The sequence below is a fragment of the Sphaeramia orbicularis genome, chromosome 22, assembly GCF_902148855.1.
Source record: "Sphaeramia orbicularis chromosome 22, fSphaOr1.1, whole genome shotgun sequence".
Lineage (NCBI taxonomy): Eukaryota > Metazoa > Chordata > Actinopteri > Kurtiformes > Apogonidae > Sphaeramia > Sphaeramia orbicularis.
The window spans coordinates 22,239,070-22,258,580 of record NC_043978.1 but is presented as its reverse complement, the minus strand read 5'-3'; the positions used below and the strand labels follow the sequence as shown (position 1 = coordinate 22,258,580).

Here is a 19,511-nt window from a genome sequence, read left to right as displayed (position 1 = left end):
CATGTACTTTGACAGATGACAGTGGATGTAGATGCTAGTTTTTATTAGGGGTGTGTAATGGCAAGAATCTGGCAATACAAAACTAGGATCACTATACAATATATCATGATACTGTTAAAAAGTCAGATTTTTTGTTTGCTTCTTTTTTAAATATGCTTATTTCCTGGAAGAATTTAATTACACCAGAAATATGCACAAATACTAAACACAATTTTATTTGATCAAAACAGGATCTGATGCAATATCACAAAATCTTCCTATGTTAAAATGAAAATTATGTTTTACAGACATTAGAGATTAAGATCCTGCTCAAATGTTCATATTATATTAGCTAGTTCATAACTAACATCATAACATTATATTTGTGCAATCCCAAGAAAGGAACTAACATCTGCCTCTCTCAGACAGTAAAAAGTGCTTTTAGGATGCTTCAAATAACCATAATTTAATAAAACAGTGTTAAATAATAATAAATAAGATACAAACAATAAAGAAAAACAAAAAACAAAAATGAACCTCCGCCATATCTGGATTTGAATAAATACCTAAAAATATCAATACAGTACTTTTTAATAACGATACAGTATTGTGAAATGAAATATCGTGATATATTGCAGAACCGATGTTTTCTCACGCCCCTAGTTTTTGTGGTCAGTTAATGTTATGTTTTGCTGAAAATGTCAGTTTTTCTTCATTTTTCTTCATCAGTCTTTGAAATTTTAACTGGAAAATGCAAAATGCAGAAGATAATTTAAAATAGATAGCGATAACTCACATAGTGAAGGTTAAATGAAGAGAGAAGTTCCTTTGAAGGTCACCACAAAAATAGTTAGACATTGATAAGTCTGACTGTGGATGGAGATACTTGTTTTATGTTCAGTTATTGATAGATTTGCTGAAAAAGTCACTTTTTCTTCAGTTTTCTCTGTTTTGATATAATAACCCTTGAATTTACCCTGAGTTTTCATGAACACCTACATGATCAGTTAATTAAACATAGGGAAAAATATATGATTCACACTGAAAAATGCAAAATACAGAGGATAATATTATAGTAACTGGTGATAAATCACTTCAGGAAAGGTTAAATAGAGAGAAAAAATAATTTTGGAACTGCTAGAAATGTAGCACTGGGTCTTTATGGGTTAAAGACCATTCTCTCTGGTTTGTCTAATTGGAACAGCTTTGTGTATTTATTGAAAGAACGCTATTTTAAACTATTTTTATTGGAAGAAAATGAGAAAAATGCGTCAACGCTTCCACACCCAGCTCACATTTGTTGGCAGTTTTCAGTGTTTCCAGCCTTTCCCTGTGACGTTATATAAGTGCATGAGGTGAAAGCTGGCAGCCTGTGTGAAAATGCAGCGCTAAAATAATGTTTCTCCCTTTATCTCCTCTTTTACATTCCTTACATGGTGTCTCTCATCCAGTGGGAAACCTGACAGTGTGGAGTTTACTTTCTGTTGCGTCGGGCCCTTCTACTTCCTCGCAAATATAACGTCTACAATCCTGAGCCGTGGAAGGCTTTGGAAATATAATGCACTATCTTTGTTTCAGAATAATCATGTGAGAATTTGCATTTTATTGTTTTCTCCAAGTGCTCAGAATGCATTTGAATATATATTGCTCTGTGCTGTATTTAGAACTTGAACCATTTGATGCTTTTCCATACTGCTTTACTAAGTAGTTTGTCATTATTTTATGGCGCTCAGCATCATTTTTGATTCAGAAATGATAAAATGGTTGTCATTATTGGTGCCAAGTAAGTACAAATGGATGACAAATTAAAGGAAAAATCTAAATAAAGTACCACTAGAACTATTTTACTGAGTCTGCAAGTTCTCTACATGAGGAATGGATGACATTATTGCCAAAGATATTCCTACATTTGGGTTTTTTGATGATGTAGTAGAGAGTGCTGTCGAGAGTGTCCCATCGGTGCTCAATTAGGCTGAAATCTGGTGAATGTGAAGACCATGACATGATGATTCACTTCATTGTCTCACTCATCAACCATTCGGGAATAATTCACACTATCTATATGTGAGTATTGTCATTTTAGAAGAGTCCAGCATTTTATTTTGAAGGGTCATATTTTGCTAAACCCACTTTTATTAGACTTTCGTAAATTTATTTGTGTATTTGGTGACCGTAATAAGATAAGATAAGAAATATTTTATTGTCCCCAGGGGGGAAATTCATTGGCAATAGTGCATGGGGGCTGCAACGCCATAGAGAGAACATAGTACAAACAAGAAGACATCTCAGTGGAGACGTGTAATAATAAATAACACTGCAGACACGTGACAGCAATAACACCAACCATACTATGACATGTCATACTGAAACATGGGACAGAATACAGCACCAGTAGATAAATAAATAAATTAAACTATTATACGACCCTAAATCCATACCAAAATATGTAACATCACAAGAATTAAAAGCCAGTGTGATTAAAAATATTACCAATAAAGGATGAGATAGTAGTTCAAAAAGTTTGAATTTGAACCCTCCAGGTGCTACAAAGCTATCTTTACATTCATTCTGGCAAAAATCGAGTGGATTTCTACAACCTGTTTCAATTCCTTCTTAATTTGTTACATCTATAACTAGTTATGTCTTGACATTTGCACATATAAGGTCAAGACTTCAGACGAACATTTCTCAGAATACGCCATAATTGTTTGTCAGCAGGAGCGGTTGTAGTAAAAACTGAAAATATGTCCAAACTTTGAGCCGATTACCTAAAATGTTCAGTTGTTAGTTGAACGGGACAGAGCAGCACAGCTGACAATCTGGAGGGGGTGGGGCGTGAAGTGGCTCATTTGCATTTAAAGGGCCAGCACTCAAAATGACCTTTCTGGTGTCATTACTGAGAAATATTGTTGAAGATGGACCTGTGGAGTTGAATTAATGAAGAATTCAGACCCAAGCATAACATTTACAGTTTATGTAGACCACAGGGAAATGTTTTTTAAAATGCATAATTCCATTTTTAAAAAAAAGTAAAATATCGCTCCTTTAATTCATTAACCAATCGAGTTGGGTTTAACTATATTTCAATTATATAAGTGAATAAAATCCGTTGTTACTATTATTATATTATTATCATATATATTGTTATCATGTGGAGACTGAAGTGTCTGTTTAAGGTTTGCACAAATCTTACAGAAACAAGAAATTAATCTAGTGTTTTCAATAATTCATCAAGTTTTACCAGCAGTGTTGTAACCACATATAGTTTGAGTAGATTTTTTTTTTTTCAATGTTATGGATATTTATGATTATAATCAGTTGTTTTCTGGCCATGTAAACTGAAGACAAAACATGGTTAAAAATACTCCTTTACTAAAAGGCCATGTCAAATATGACTAAAATCACATCCAAGATTAATTAAAGTTGCATTTTGAGTTATAATTAAAAGGTTTCCAGAGAAATAATCTAACTTTTTGCTATTTAGGCACTTTTCATGACTTTCAGAACACAAAGCCTCGTTTAATCAAAGCAAAATTAAAATATGGACAACATAATAATTCTGCAATCTCCAAAATATGACAGTATGAGTGTCTGTCTGCTCTTTTTTTGTGATCTTTGGGAATTGTCTGACATCACTTGATTTAAGACACATTTTTAAGTTACTTTTTCTGTCAGTTTATTGTTAAAATAAGTGCAAACCTTATGTCTGCTGTCAGATTATTCAGTCTATAATATGCGTCTCCATTTGGTATAGGATTCTGCATCTGTATTTTGCACAGTATAGTTGATCAGTTGTTCAGCACTGCAGTAACCGTACTGCAGCAGCAATCCCCTCTCACTTCATCTCCCCAGAGAAGCTGACCATTCCCACCCTTGTTATGCAATGCCTCGTAAATGGATTTGTGTGTTTGTGTTTGTTTGTCTCCTGGAAATAAAGTCATTATGGCATAAACACTGCTGTAGCCAGTCGTCTCTGCTAAGCCCCGCCCCCTCAGGCCGATGACTGACGCGTGGTGACCACTTGTCAGGACAGATGTTTGACTTCTGACTCCTGCTTGATCGATTTCCACTTGTGTGACCTGACCTGTTCAGACGTACAGTACTGTGGACACGCTATATTTGAAGCGAGCGCACAGGGCTCATGGACAGTTCAAGTCCTGGAATACACTGTACTCTGTGTGTTTCAGTGATAATGGACTATCTAGTTAATAATGCAACACAAAGATCACACTGCACCACCTTCTTTCATGAAATCTCACTTCTCCCTCTTCCATTCTCGGTGCATCTTCACAGAACTGCTTTATTTGTCCCCATCGACATCACATGGCAGCATTTACACGGAAATTAAATAAAGTCTGGGAGGAAAAGAGGGGGCTCGAATGTAAATTTACACACTGAGTACGTGGGAATTAAGAGATGACAAAGACAGACGGCCTCCTGGGATTAATGTCCCCCAAGTACTCACTTCTAATATTTAAACTTAGAACTGTTGATTCAGTTCCACAGCTTTTTGTTTTTCAATTTATTATCTGCTCTTTAAAGTATCTTTCTATCTATGTCTTGTTACTGGTGACTTTTTCTTTTAGATTACATAGTTTGTTCCTGTTTGTAGATAAAATAAATAGAAGAAGAATGTTCCTTTTGTTTGCGTCCGAGTGTTTATCACTGATATTCCTGTTTTACAGGACATACTTTTGCCTAAATTTGAGCTCTTGTTGGACACTTTGTTTTGTTTGTTTTGACAGTGATGCTTATTAAATTGTGACGTTTACTACAGGCTCTGCTCCGTAATCAACAATTTTAAATTAATTTTAAATACCCGTTTAATGTAATTTGGAAGACCTCTGTCCAACTCAGACATGTTTTAGAGATGTCAGATTAGATTAGATTAGATTAGATTAAAGTGGATAGAACTTTATTGATCCTTTAGGCAAAGCCCTCAGGAAATAGCAGCACAACACTGGAAATATACACAAGAAATACTACAAGAAAATAGCAAAACAATAACTCTTACAAAAAAAAATAAAAATTAAAAAAAAACCCAAAACGGGCAATTACACATTGTATAGTAGAAACAACAAGTAGCAAAGTGGTGTTAATCAAGTAATAATAAATAATCAAATAAAAAATAATAATACAAACAATAATAATAAATAGCTAATTATGTTGCATGTATGTATGTATGTATGTATATAATATGTATAGTTTAATAATCACAGGATAAAAGTTATATTAAGGTAATAACAGTAATAGTAGTAGTAGTAGTAATAATAATAATAATAATGATAATAATAAATAGCGATAAGAAAACTAAATTACCAGCAGCAAGAAAAAACAAAGGTTGCACACTGGAATAATAATAATGGATTGGATTTATATAGCGCCTTTCTAGACACCCAAAGCGCTTTACATTATTGACCCATTATTCATTCGCTCTCACATTCAGACTCTGGTGGTGGTAAACTACATTTGTAGCCACAGCTGCCCTGGGACAGGCTGACAGAAGCGTGGCTGCCATTTTGCACCTACGGTCCCTCCGACCACCACCAAACATTTATACACCAGTGTGAGTGGCACTGGAGGCAAGGAGGGTGAAGTGTCTTGCCCAAGGACACAACGGACTGACTAGGACAGAGCGGGATTCGAACCGCCAACCCTTCGGTTATTGGACGACCTGCTCTACCACCTGAGCCACAGCCGCCCCATAAACATATATCTGAAGCCCTGTCCACATTAATGGAGATGTTTTGCAGAACAGATATTTTTCTTTTAGTTTTGGCCTAATGTCCACATGTAAAACGTTTTAAGTCGTAAAACTGTGTTAATAGTCTGGTTTGCATGTATCTGCATGGACATGGAAAATAGGGAGACTGAAAAACAATTGCCTCATACCTCCTTTTGCTTTGTGTAGTGAAGCTGCAACTGAAACACCAAATCCAAGTGTATAAATCAGTGTATGACCTGCAGTAGATCGAGGTCAGCAGGGATACCTTTGGGAGACGGACTGGACCAGCGTTATGGACAAATCCACATTGTGTAAATAATACACTTCCACAACCACAGCCAAAACTTAAGGGAACTTTCATTTTTACCCCGCCCCCCTGAAAGGGAGGCATGGGGTATTGTTTTTGGTTCGATTTGTTTGTTAACACTGCCAAATTTGGTTTATAGATTGCCAGTGACCCAGAATAGATATGATAATATTTTGGGAATAGTAGGTGAAAGTTCCAGTTTTTTCTGAATATTTGAAATCTATTTTTCCCACATTTACTTCTAATGGTCAAAATTTCAAGTGTCTTTAACAACATCAATTTTCTTTCAATTTACTTCAAACTTGGCACATATATAAAGGCAACTGATATGCTGACATCACCACACACATAGACATGATGACATCAGCTGGATCGATGCCAAAATAAACTACAATACATGTGAGGGGCGGCATTTGTTGTACCTGGCACCACTTGTTACATCTGAACTTGTAGCTGCTTCACCTTTAGAAGAGATTAAAGCCTCTGCATCTGATACGTCCACTGTTACCACAGTGTCCACAGGCTGGACAACAACAGCTATGGTTTGTCTGAGCATTTGGATCAGTTTGTAGTCATTTTTGCATTGTTGTGTGGACAGAGATATTTTGTAAATGAAGTGTGGACAAAGTCTTTTTTAAAGAACAGAAGAAAAAAATTGTGTTTAAGAAATATATATATATATATATATATATATATATAGATAGATAGATAGATAGATAGATAGATAGATAATTAATGTGGACAGGGCATGAGTTGGCAATTAATAAAAATACAATTAATGATATAATTAATGATATTACTGTATATTCTGTTAACTTTCTACGACCATTGAAATGTAATTCTGATAATACTTAAATTATACACATATATCTCTTTAAATCAAAGACATTTACTGACATAAAATTTTCTAACGTGTAATATTAATAATGTATTTGGTTGATTTTGGTTACAAACATTTAACATGGAACCTATGGTATGACTTGGATTTACAAAAACTGTTACTAAAATATCAGACCAACATACAAACACAAGCCAGAATAAGACTCAACAAAAAATTCCCGATTGAGCAGTAGAAAGCAATTTGGAAATAATGATAAAATTTGTAATTTCTTTTATTTACCACCAACTATTTTTGTAAAGGTGAATAGAGACTAGGGCTGCACGATTTTGGCAAAAAAAAAAATCCCGATTTTTTTTTTCCTCTAAAAACTCGATTTTCGATTTTGATTTCGATTTTTGGGTAAAACTACAAAAGACAACAGAAGTCAGCATGCCATTTTCTTGAGCAGCCAACAATGCAAGGCACTGCTCTGACCTCAAATCTGTGATGGGATCACGTGATGAACCCCCAGAAGTTTTATTCTTAATTAAATCTTTATTGAATGAAGTGGAGTATACAAACAATGTATACAACAAGAAAATAAAAGAAGTTTGTCAGGGGGAATACACTATATAATACAATGTCCAAATCAGAGCAAATACTTATGTTTTTTATAGCCTTTTTTTATACCTGCCTTTTTGTTTCCAGATTTATCTAACAGCTTTAAATAAAGTTCAACATCTTTCAAAAAATAAATATTATTTGGTTTTGTGTTACAGAACTTACATTTGTGAATGAAAAATTTAGCAAGTAAGAGGACTAAATTATATATATATATATATATATATATATATATATACACACACACACACACATATATATTTGTTTTGTTTGTTTTTTTTGTTTTGTTTTGTTTTTTCTGGGTATCTGGGCCCACAGAAGTGATACCAATGTAAGTCAGTGACAGGCATCAGTCGTGCGTGCGTGCGTGTACCACGTTAATATGAGTGATCCACATGCGGTTCTATTTAAACTGGGGGATCTGTGCGTGGAACAGACCGACCCAGGACACGCTGGAGGGATTCTATCTGTGGTGCTGGTGGATGTGTGTGGGCACAGGGCTGTCTGCGCTCCTCTGCTGAGGCTGATGACCCGAGACCCGGACCCGGTTCGGAAGAAGACAGTACGGTACGGATCAAGGGCAACGTAAGATGAGTGATCCGCATGCAGTTCTATTTCAGTTGCGGGATCCGTGCGTGAAGCCACAGCTTACATTGCTGTAAGTACTGCGGGCTCATGAACACATTTAAAGTCCAGTCATTACACGGACTTCTGTGATAGACCGCTGGCACTGATTGGAGGAAGAGCCTACGGGAGCCCGCAAGCGCGCGGCCCGCAGGCACGAGAAAGTTGAAATCGATTTTACGATTTCCCTTTTTTAAAAATCGTACTAATTAAAAAATCCGATTTCGATTTAAAATCGATTAATCGTGCAGCCCTAATAGAGACATTAAAATAATGATGATTACATAATCACTGTTATAGTCAAAGGCATGGATGGATGGATGGTTGGATGGATGGATGGAAAATGGATGTAGGGATGGGTGAATGAAGGGATGTAGGACAGATGGATGGATGAATGAATGTAGGACAGATGGATGAATGTAAAATGGATGTAGGACGGATGGATGGATTGGTGTAGGATGGATGGATGGATGGATGGATGTAGGATGGATGGATGTAGGATGGATAAATAAATGTTGGATGGATAAATGGATGGATGGATAGATAGATGTAGGATGATGGATAGCTAGGCAGATGTAGGATGGATGGATGTAAAATGGATGTAGGACAGATGGATGGATGAATGAATGTAGGACAGATGATGGATGTAAAATGGATGTAGGATGGATGGATGGATAGATGTAGGATGGATAGATAAACGTTGATGGATAAATGGTTGGATGGACAGATAGATGTAGGATGGATGGATAGATAGGTAGATGTAGGATGGATGAATGGATGCCATGGGATTTGAGTCAGACATGTGGGGTGCCTGATTTTTCTTATTTTTCTTCCCAGTTTTCTCACTTTGCATCTCTTACAAACTCCTACTTCAGACACGATTTAAGACAAATGAGGAGGATTTTATTTTTGTTGATTAAAAACTACACAGCTCTCCCTTTAGGTTTCGTTTGTTTGTTTGTTTCTGGGCTTTTTCCACATTTTTCACTTAGATTTGCCTATCGTGACATGTATTTTCTTCTGCATTGGCTATTATGTGTTTTTCTATCCATCTACCCCCTTGGAGAGGCAGTAACAGGCATTTTTCCACCAGACATTTACGCAGTATTCTTCTGTACTTCTTTTTCTGTCCCTGATACAGATTTCCAATGCTGTGGAGTCTCTTTCCAATAATAGACTTACACTGAGGATGCTCTCATGTATCTTCACTGAAGTTTCCTATTGGGAATGCTCCTCTTTCATGTGTCCTTGCACCATTGAACAGCATTATGAAAACTGACACCTAATATTTCATGTCATGAAAAGGACAAAGCAGTAAGGAGATATAAAATGAGATTGCGTCATGCCATTCTCGACACATCTCCCATCTATTAAGGCCTCAGTATATCCAATGTTTCTGTCTAGACGCCTTTTCATACCTCAAAATCCAAATCGAGGCTCATGTTTTTGTTACGTTTGATCCATTATCTGAGTTTTTTGTTGCAGTTTTGCAAGCTCACATTTGCACGACATACCCGCATGTCCCTGTCGTTATCACAATGTAAACTGCGTCTCTGTACTCGATGTTGTTTGGTTTGTAGATCCACGTCTGACATCATTGTGTTGTAAGATCAGCAGGTATCCTTTTACATGTGAATGAACAGATTGACAGTGTTGCCAATATATTATGATTACAGCATCACTGACAGTAGCATATTCTTTATCCTCATGTATGTTGTTTTTAGATGCTTTTTATCCTATTATTTTGTATACATTTTTTCCCTTCGACCCTCACCGCAGGGTATTGTCATCAGTTCGTCGTCCGTCTGTCTGTTCATTTGTGCAAAAACTTTGGTGTAGACTGAAGGCTGAGGGTTTTCAAGTGCGGGCATGTTAGGTTTTTACTAGTTTTAGTATGTTTTGTATTTTGTATTTTTTTTTTATTTTTAATCAATGTATTTTTATTCATATTCAGTCTTTCAAACATACAAAAAATAAGACAAACACTGAGACATATGACAGAGGTATAAGATGCCACAACAAATAAATAAATAAATTTATTAAAATTTTTAAAAATTTAAAGGGTTCCACTATGTAATTACCCAATCACTTTGTATACAGCACACATTAACCAGAGTCAAGGTGCATTGTCAGCTGTTCTATATAAGATTTTTCTTCTTATTTTACTAGTTTTAGTATATCCAGCATTTGAATCTGCAGATTTGTGCAGCACTTTGGAACTTTGCGTTGTTTTAAATGTGCTATATAAATAAACTGGACCTTGACCTTGATGTGAAACTTCTGTTCAGCCCCGTTACATTATTATATCCCCTGTTTTTCATCCTCTGGCAAAATTGATTTTAAGTTTTATATCATAAAATTCAAGCTGACTTTTTTTTTTATTAGTTGACGGTGTTATTTGTAGTATTAATCTCAACAGCAGGGAGAAGTCACATACCAGAACACATCAACAGATCAACACTATCTATCCAGAGACTGTATCACTCACTGAATAAAGTATAAATATAGAAATTTACACGCATCTGTATTATAGTACCATCAAATTTGCTTTTTCATACTAATACTCTGAGCTGCTTAAGTCAGTCAAAATAATAGTGTCTTATAATCACAACTTAAACATTGGATGAAGGAAAATCAAGTTTGTGACCATCAGTAGAGTGTTGTCGCTGTGTTGTTTTGTGTGTTTTTATGATGTTTTGCCTTTTGTCAATTGTCTTTCTTGTCACCTGCCTACTAATTACGGATGGAAATTAACACTGTTGCTACAATCTGGCATATTAACACCTGCAATTGTTGTAAATGTTCATTAATATGCACTGTCCCAAATAAATAAATAAATAAAAGTAATACATAAATAAAAAAATAATAATCTCCATGTGCTGTGTGAGCTGATAGTTTACGTTATAGCTCTGTTAGCTTAACTTCTTTTTTTAGACTGAAAACAGCCACAGCAAAACCACAAATCAACTCAGTTTTCTGTATGGTTTTTGTTGTCAATAGCTGCATTAAAGATCTGTTTGGAATTGTCCAAACAATGTCAGAACTGTCACAGTTTAGTCTGAATTGTGGATCAAGAGACGGCAACTTAGCAAAGATAATATCATCACATAATAACTTTATACCTTCATAAGGCTCACAATCAAACCCACCCATGTAGAGACATGCTTCCATTTCAGCATCAAACTCCATTCTTTTCATTTAGAGCTGTGTCCAGTGGAAAAAAGAACAGTGCTTGTAGTTTTTATCACAGAGCCTCTTTCTTTGACTCTAAAGCTTATTTCTTAATAGTTCTCATCCCATCTGGTCACTTTCTGACCCTTTGGTCAATTTCGATTTTATGTTTTATTATATTGAGTGCTTGGATCAAGTCTGTTGAGAAATTTGGAATTTGGGGTTTAAAGGTTTTAGAGTCACATGGGAAGAGGAAAAAAAAACAAACAAAAAGCTGTTACAGAAAACCATCTGGTTGTGTCTTCACATCAACGACATCACCAGTGTCCAGCGTGACAGGGTGTGAAACTGGTCTTAAACTGCAATCACAGTGGAAGTAAAAATATCCTTAAAGTCTTTAATTGAGAAACACTGGCATCTCATGACTGACTGGATGTTCCTCTAGTGATTCTCTTCTCTTTTTTTTTTTTTTGTTCTTTATATGTATCACTTGACTCGGATTAAACAGCCCAGATTTCTTCCCTTCCTCTTTGAAAGATACGGTGTAAAATGGTGCCATATCTGTATAAAACAGGACAGACTGTCTTTTCTTACATCCACTCCTTTCTCTGTGTAGCACATTGTAGACACCACAAAAACCTGTGGACTGATTATGCATCTGAACTTTTCAACCCCTCTCCTCCCACTCGCTGTCCTCCTCTTGCACGTCTGTGAAGAGGCAGCAGAACACCGAGGCACAATGTACTGCGGCCAGAGAACACAAAAAGAGGTGAACTTTCCTCCTCTCTTTTCCTCTGCCATGCTTCTTTTTCCCTCCTATCGGTGCCCCCTTCCATCCTTAGAATCGTCTTTCAGTCGGTTGCTAAGCAGCGAAGGGGGAGCTTGACAGCGTTGACGTTGTGTGCGCAGGACCACTTCCTGTAAACAGCTGAGTGGGTGCTCTTTGCTCTCAGCTACAGAGAGAAGGTGAGAGCGAGACGAGACGGCCTAAAATAACCCTTTCTGACTCGCCCAAAAGAGATGCGATGACGTGCGGCGGAGGGAAAAAAAAAAAGTGTTATTTCATCCGAGGGAAAATTTCATAGTGAACTGTGATAGCTGATAGCTACAGGAGTCTGAAGAGCTTTTGAACTGCGTTTTCTCTGTGCTTTTTTACTGCCAGAAAGCATGAGCTCGGCAATGAAAATGAATGCAGTTGACAAGGACCATTTAGGCGAGGAGCTGGTGTCATTCTGCATACAGCAAACCTATTTGTGTGTGTACTCTCACTGGACACAACTCACAGTGCATTTACAGTGTCTGCTCATGCTGTTACGCTGATTGTGTCTCAGCAAATAAAGAACATATTATGTAGAAACTCATATTTTTTTCACTCCCTCTGTTGATGTCAGTGAGATTATGAACGTTACCGCATCTGGTTGTATTCACTTTACCTCACTCTGCCTCCACATGCATTTGTGTTAATTATTAATCATGCCTTCTTTCCCTCTTCCTTGGTGTTTCCAGCTCTGTGGCGGTGAAGATGACCACGGCACGGTACCGTCCCACCTGGGAACTGGCCGTGGACCCTCTGGTCTCATGTAAGCTGTGCCTTGGAGAGTTCCCCCTGGAGCAGATGACCACCATCACACAGTGCCAATGTGTCTTCTGTACACTGGTGAGCAGAATACACTGTTTCAAGTCATTTATTAATAGGGCTGGGCAATAAAACGATAACCATATATATCATGATTAGGGCTGCACGATATTAGAAAAAACTGACATTGCAGTTTTTTTAACCCTGTGATATATATTGCGATATGAAAAAATGCTCAGGAGGATATAGTAGCTGTATGGTGCCGACATAAATGGTCAAACAAATTAGTTGTGTTACCTCTTGTTGTGGCAACAGCTGCAAGACACTGTCAACACAAAACACGTGTTTCAGTATCATCCCTGTTGTAGCTGAAATAAATCCAGATAACTGATGTTGCTTTTCTTTTTGGCACCAAGTCTTTGTTTACCCAGGTTGAAATTAGATGAAAACACGCTGAGTTAATTTGCCTCCTACACTGAAGGATCTGCGATGTGACTGCTGCGCACACGTACATTGCGATGACAATGCCCAAACATTATATTGTGCAGCTCTAATCGCGATATAATTTTTCTTTGATAGAAATATGAGACACGCTCAATACAATTTCAATAGAATTCATTCGTTCATGTTTTGACAGACGTGTGAACAGCCAATCATAATTAAGTAGCGCCGCACCGAACCAATCATGCTAGAGCCATGTCAAGTTAGGTTGAGGCACACAGCACAGGCACACACGTGCTAATGGGCTACAGCGGGAGGAAATGAGTGTTCCCTCAGGAGAAAACATGACAGAATGCGGCCAACCAGGTTACTGAAAAGTAGAGTGCAAACCGTTTTGGTTCCGGCATAGAACAGAGGCATAGAACCCTGAGTCGGATGGTCAAAGCATTGTTGTTACACTTTTGGTTTACATCAGTTATGGCACAGAGGTCCGCACGGCTCGACAGACACAAACCATGGAGGGAGATGAATAAAATGGAATTAAAACGGGGGAAATAATGCGTAACAGCAGAGAGGGGATAGTTCTAAAAGTGGACATATGTATTTCTCTCTCTCTCTCTCTCTCTCTCTCTCTCTCTCTCTCTCTCTCTCTCTCTCTTTCTATCTGATTGGATTTATATTGTGATACGTATTGATATCATCTGATATGAAAAAAAAATGATCGTGATATGATTTTTTTTTCCCACATTACCCTATTTATTAATGTGCAACAGTAAACAGAACTGTACAGCAAGCACTTTCAAAGAAATGTAGACATGGAAAAGCAGCTGACATGCTACTCTCAGGTTAAGTTAATTTGTTAATTTAACAAAGGGTAATTGTTGTGTGTTTTGCTGAAGTGGAAATTGCTTCTACAAGTACAATTCAAGGTAATCATTTCCACCGAGAAACATCCTGTCCTCACTTAGAGACTGTTAGGAAAATTAAGCATGCTTTTTTCAGAACACTACAATCTCAGAATGAACCTTTAACTAAATAATGTCAGCATTTCATCCTATAATTTTATCCTGATTACTGCATGAATTCTTGAGTTAAGTCCCAAAACAGATTTTTTTTGGGTCACAGTGGCCTTGACCTTTAACCTTTAAGCAACAAATTCTAATCTGTGCAGCCTTGAGTCTGAGTGAATGTTTGATCCAAATCTTAAGAAGGTCCTTCAAGGCATTCACGAGACATGACGATGATGAGAATCGGATGGACAGGAAGACAGACAACCTGAAAACACAATGCCTCTGGGTCTGGCTGTCACTGAGACATTAACTTTTTCATCTACACTGAGAATAACATGTACAGTGTAAATCTGTGTGGTGTAAATGCTCATCAGATAAAAGTTTGTTGGATTTTTATCAGTACCTGTTACCTTTGAGCCATAAGAATAGTGCCTGTTGATCAGAAATGGTATCGGTAGAAACAGGTAGTGCACTACTAGTAGTATTCTTACTCACAGGAAGTAGTCTGTTGGAATAAGACTGCCATTGGCTGGTTACTTTCAGATGTTCTTTCATTGCAGTATACACATCCTGGCCAAAAAAAAGGCTCACCAAGCTTTAATTAAGCAAATAAATTAGATTTTTCTTTTGGAAAATTACTATGACATCATCATCAATCAATTAAATCAATTAAATCAATCAAATTTTATTTATATAGCGCCAAATCATAACAAAAGTTATCTCATGACACTTTACATATCGAGTCGGTTGAAACCAGACTCTAAGCCAATTTACAGAAACCCAACAGAATCATCAACCATCAGTTTTTAGAAAGCATGATGACTGGACTGTATTTCAATGGGAAAAGGTCATGTGGTCTGATGAGTCCACACTGACCCTGTTCCAGATTGACGGGTCCATTAGAATGAGAAGAGAAGTGGATGAAGTGGTTACCCATCATGCCTAGTGCCTACAGTACAAGCCTGTGGGGGCAGTGTTATGATCTGGGGTTGATTCAGTTGATCATTTTTAGATTCAGTAACATTATGTGTCTAATAAATGAGGTCAGCTGAACCTGAATCTACTGCATGAGCAGAGTGAATGCCACTGAATTTATTTCTTTGCTGATGACACAGACATATTCCAAGTTGACAGTACCAGGATTTGTCTAATCCGATTATGAAATGAGTGGTTCAGGAACATGAGACAACATTTTTACATATGTATTGGCCACAAAAAGTGTCCAGACCTGAACCACATTGAACACCTTTGGGATGTGATGAAGAAGAGTTAACACAGTGGTCTGACTCTCCATCATCAATACAATATCTTGGCCAAAACTTAATGCTTCGATGCATGTAAAAAATGTTGTCATTCACTGTTGCATTACCAAACTTTGTGGGGACACTACAGTAAATGTTTCCTGTAAAACTAAAGATGAGTCAACAAAATATCGCATATAGGGCTTTGTTTTTGGCCGGGAGGTGTATGTTTAAATCATTACCAACAGATATTTTAACAGTAAATGCCTGCACTGGGTCTGCGGGAGTCTAACTGTGCCAAGATGGTGCATATTTTTCATTGATATATCATTCTGACTGCAAATAATTTAGATTAATATGGCCTTTTGAATGCAATAGCATTTGCCATTTTCTGTCAAAACAGCACAGAAAACAGTGTTAAAGCCACAGAGATTTGTGATAACATTTATTGCCTATGGCTTCACAATGTATTGTAAATCACACTTCCTTTCTGTGTCGTCAAATCCATGTGAAAAAGCTAGTACAGAAACCGGGCACACCCATTGGCCATCGGATCTTACCCAAAGTAGCTGAGAGATGAGGAAACAATGCCCAAGAATAGCACTAAAAATAGGAGCTACTTCCTAGAACACAGTCAGGGTGGCGACAGTTTTTACCAGTATTTAGTCACTACTTTCATTATCAACAACAATGTAAACAAAGTGTCTGATATTTTATGCAAATTACATTTGCTTAGTAGCTATTGAATGTGCTAATACTGATACTTCCTACACAGTTTACTAGAACAATACATCAACAGAAAATACAGACCATTTATTAGTGTGTTTAGTAGAATATTCAATAAACTACTAAGTGGTCAGTTGGCTGTTTCTATAAAAGTGCACATGTATTTGTTTAAGTTTTTCTTTTTTTTTTTTTTTAAATGTGACTGACAGGATATTAAACTGGGTCAACGTTTTGTTTGTTTGTCTGATTTTCTTTTTTTTTCTTTTCAGTGCCTGAAGCAGTATGTGGAACTCCTGATTAAAGAAGGCCTTGAAACCGCAATTAGCTGCCCAGACTCTGCCTGTCCCAAAAGAGGACACCTGCAAGAAAATGAGGTATTGACATTAGAAATAAACACATTTCTGCTTTGTCTGCATTTAATGTGGCTGCTTAACAAACATCCCCTGCAGCTCGTCAGAAGTAGTAATGTCCTAGCTAAAATAAATCACTTAAAAAGACAATGATTTCGTCTTTTTGGCTATGTTGAGTGTGTTCTATTTTATCTTGTACAACAGGCTGCGTAGATGTCAGTTTGCACATGTAGATCTGAACATGCATGTGTGTGAAATGAGCCATAACATTTGTTCACATCAATAATTTCCAGTGTCATGCAGAGGTCGGTGCCGTTGTTTTCTTCCCACATTAAAGGGGTCATATTTTTCTAAACCCACTTTTATTAATCTTTGGTCCATTTATTTGTGTATTTGTGGACCCTAATAGTTTAAAAAGTTTGAATTTGAACCTTCCAGGTGCTGCAAAGCTATCTTGATATTCATTTTGCCAAAAAATGTAGTGGATTTCTACAACCTTTTTTAATTCCTTCTTAATTAGTTGCGTCTGTAACTAGTTACGTCACAACATTTGCATATATAAGGTCAAGACTTCCGACGAACATTTCTCAGAATACGCCGTAACTGTTTATTAGCAGCAGTGGTTGTACTCCGTACTCAAAATATGTCCAAACTTTGAGCTGATTACCTAACATGTTCAGTTGTTGGTTGTTTTAATGAACACAAGTGGCTGAATGGGACAGAGAAGCACAGCCAACAATCTGAAGGGGGTGAGGTGTGAAGTGGCTCATTTGCATTTAAGGGGCCAGCGCTCAAAACAACCTTTCTGGTGTCATTAGTCAGAAATACAGTTGAAGATGGACCTGTGGAGTTGAATTAATGAAGAATTCAGACCCAAACATAACATTTACAGTTTATGTAGACCACAGGGAAATGTTTTAAAATGCATAATTCCATTTAAAAAAAAAGCAAAATATCACTCCTTTAAAACAAGTTTTTAAAAAATCACGCTGGTAATACACGCATCTCTTGAGTTGATTCAGCACCTCTACACCCATTCAGAAAGGTTTCCTCAAATGGACCGCTGAATGAACTGAACCTGCTGGCATGTTCGTTTCAGTATAATTGGCGTTCCTGTATGCTTGTGGAGTTCAATCCGAGGGCAGAGTCTGGTACATCTCCTCCGGGCAGTGTGGTTGATGGATTCACTTTTTCTCTTCCTTGGTCTCTGAGGTCTGGAGGCATACTATAGCCTTATGTTTCTAATCAATCAATGCCACGGGGCCTTAATGGAACCTCAGCTACTCCTGCCAGTCAGGCGAAGCATGCCCCATCACTGTCTGCTCTAACAGCAATGTCTTCAACCTATAATTGACTGCTCTTTGACCAAGCCTAAAAGCTCATTTCATTGCCCAATAACTGAATACAGTTAACCTTTATTGAGCCTGTGAATGCACCTTTTATACATTCAGGCAGTTGGAATCCCTTACCCTGCCTGAGGACGAGATAAAGGGCTCAATTGGAAAATAAATGGCCAGTTCTGATCTTGTTGAAATGTTCAATTTGACATTGTTCGGGAAATGAAATTTACATACTGAATTATGACTGCTGCTGGACAATATATCTTCTCAGCATTTGCAATCGTCACAATGTAGGGCACGCAATGTCAGGTGAGGATAATTAACTCAGACATGTCGTGCTGTGGCTCGACCATTTGAGAACAATAGAACAATAGAGGTCTGTCTGCTGTAATTTAGTAGAAAAAGGTTCAGTATGTAAGATTCATGCATGCTGGTGTACTTGCATGAAATTTGAGTGAATTTGGTCAATGCTATGTATTCTTTTTTTTTTTTTTTTTTTAGTTGTATCTTTATTTGGAATGAACAGGTAAATTCACCAGCAGATCAACATTGGTAAAAAAGAGACAAATGTCATTCCAGTTTTTGTTTTTGTTGAGTCCAGGACATGCACTTCACCAGCCCATAAGGCAAACGAGTCCCAAAAATAAAGAGCCTCGAATCGTGTAACAAAGTTCGTTCAACCTTGCAGTGACCATTCTTCTTCAATGTCTTAAATTTAACAGCAATTGCACTCAGGTAACTACAATGGATATACATTATCCTCCAAAGGATGATTTAGTTTTCCCAGAATAAACATAGTCAAATGGGGCTCATATACTCACTTAAAAAACACTGTGATGCAACTTAATTAAAGACTGAACAATATATATGGAACTGTATATAGAAATCGGGGGGGGGGGGTCATCTGTCTCCGCAGTCACAGAAATGATCATCGATAACAAGTCCAAAATTAAATTAGAAAATGCTACGTATTCTAAAGCTGTAATACCGCTGACGGCCACTGGGGTTCGACTCCAAACAGCCATGGCTCCTATAGAACTGCACTGAATTATCTTTAAATATGTCAATAACTTATATAGCAATACCTCATTTTGGTCTCATACATTTTATTAGGAAGCTCTAAGTAATCTGGCCGTCCTTGTGTAAATTATTGCTCTGTTAATTAGATCTCGCATCAAATAAAAGTCTTGATATTTGAAGTTTCTGTTTATTCAATAGAAATTTCAACTGTAGTCCTGGTCAACACTTCTAGTAACAAGGTTGTAAAAGGACTTTGTTGCATGATAAAGGTTCCTGTTTTACTGAGTCATTAGGCTAGTATTTAGCAGTACCTCACCCATGCACTGCAAAAAAAAGGGGTGTCTAAAAACAAGATAGAAACATTAAATCTGAGGAAAAAGGTACACAAAACAAGTGAAATAGATGGTCTGAACTTATATAGCACATTTTCTGCACCTTAATGGTGCCCAAAACGCTTTACAATTCCTCACATTCACCCATTCACACATACACACTCATACAACAGTAGGCAGCTGCTGCCATGCAAGGCGCTGCCAGGCCCTACTGGGAGCAATTTAGGG

At 37.2% G+C, this 19,511-nt stretch overlaps 1 protein-coding gene across 1 annotated transcript in view; it reads left to right on the top strand.

The window, feature by feature from the left end:
• The window catches only part of rnf144aa (ring finger protein 144aa), a 73,870-nt gene that overhangs the window by 24,432 nt on the left and 29,927 nt on the right, over positions 1-19,511 (top strand). Inside the window, exons 2-3 of the mRNA XM_030126893.1 lie at positions 12,754-12,904; positions 16,511-16,615. Of these exons, the coding sequence (XP_029982753.1) occupies positions 12,770-12,904; positions 16,511-16,615 (240 nt within the window). The 5' untranslated portion in view covers positions 12,754-12,769. The remainder of the gene's footprint in view (positions 1-12,753; positions 12,905-16,510; positions 16,616-19,511) is intronic.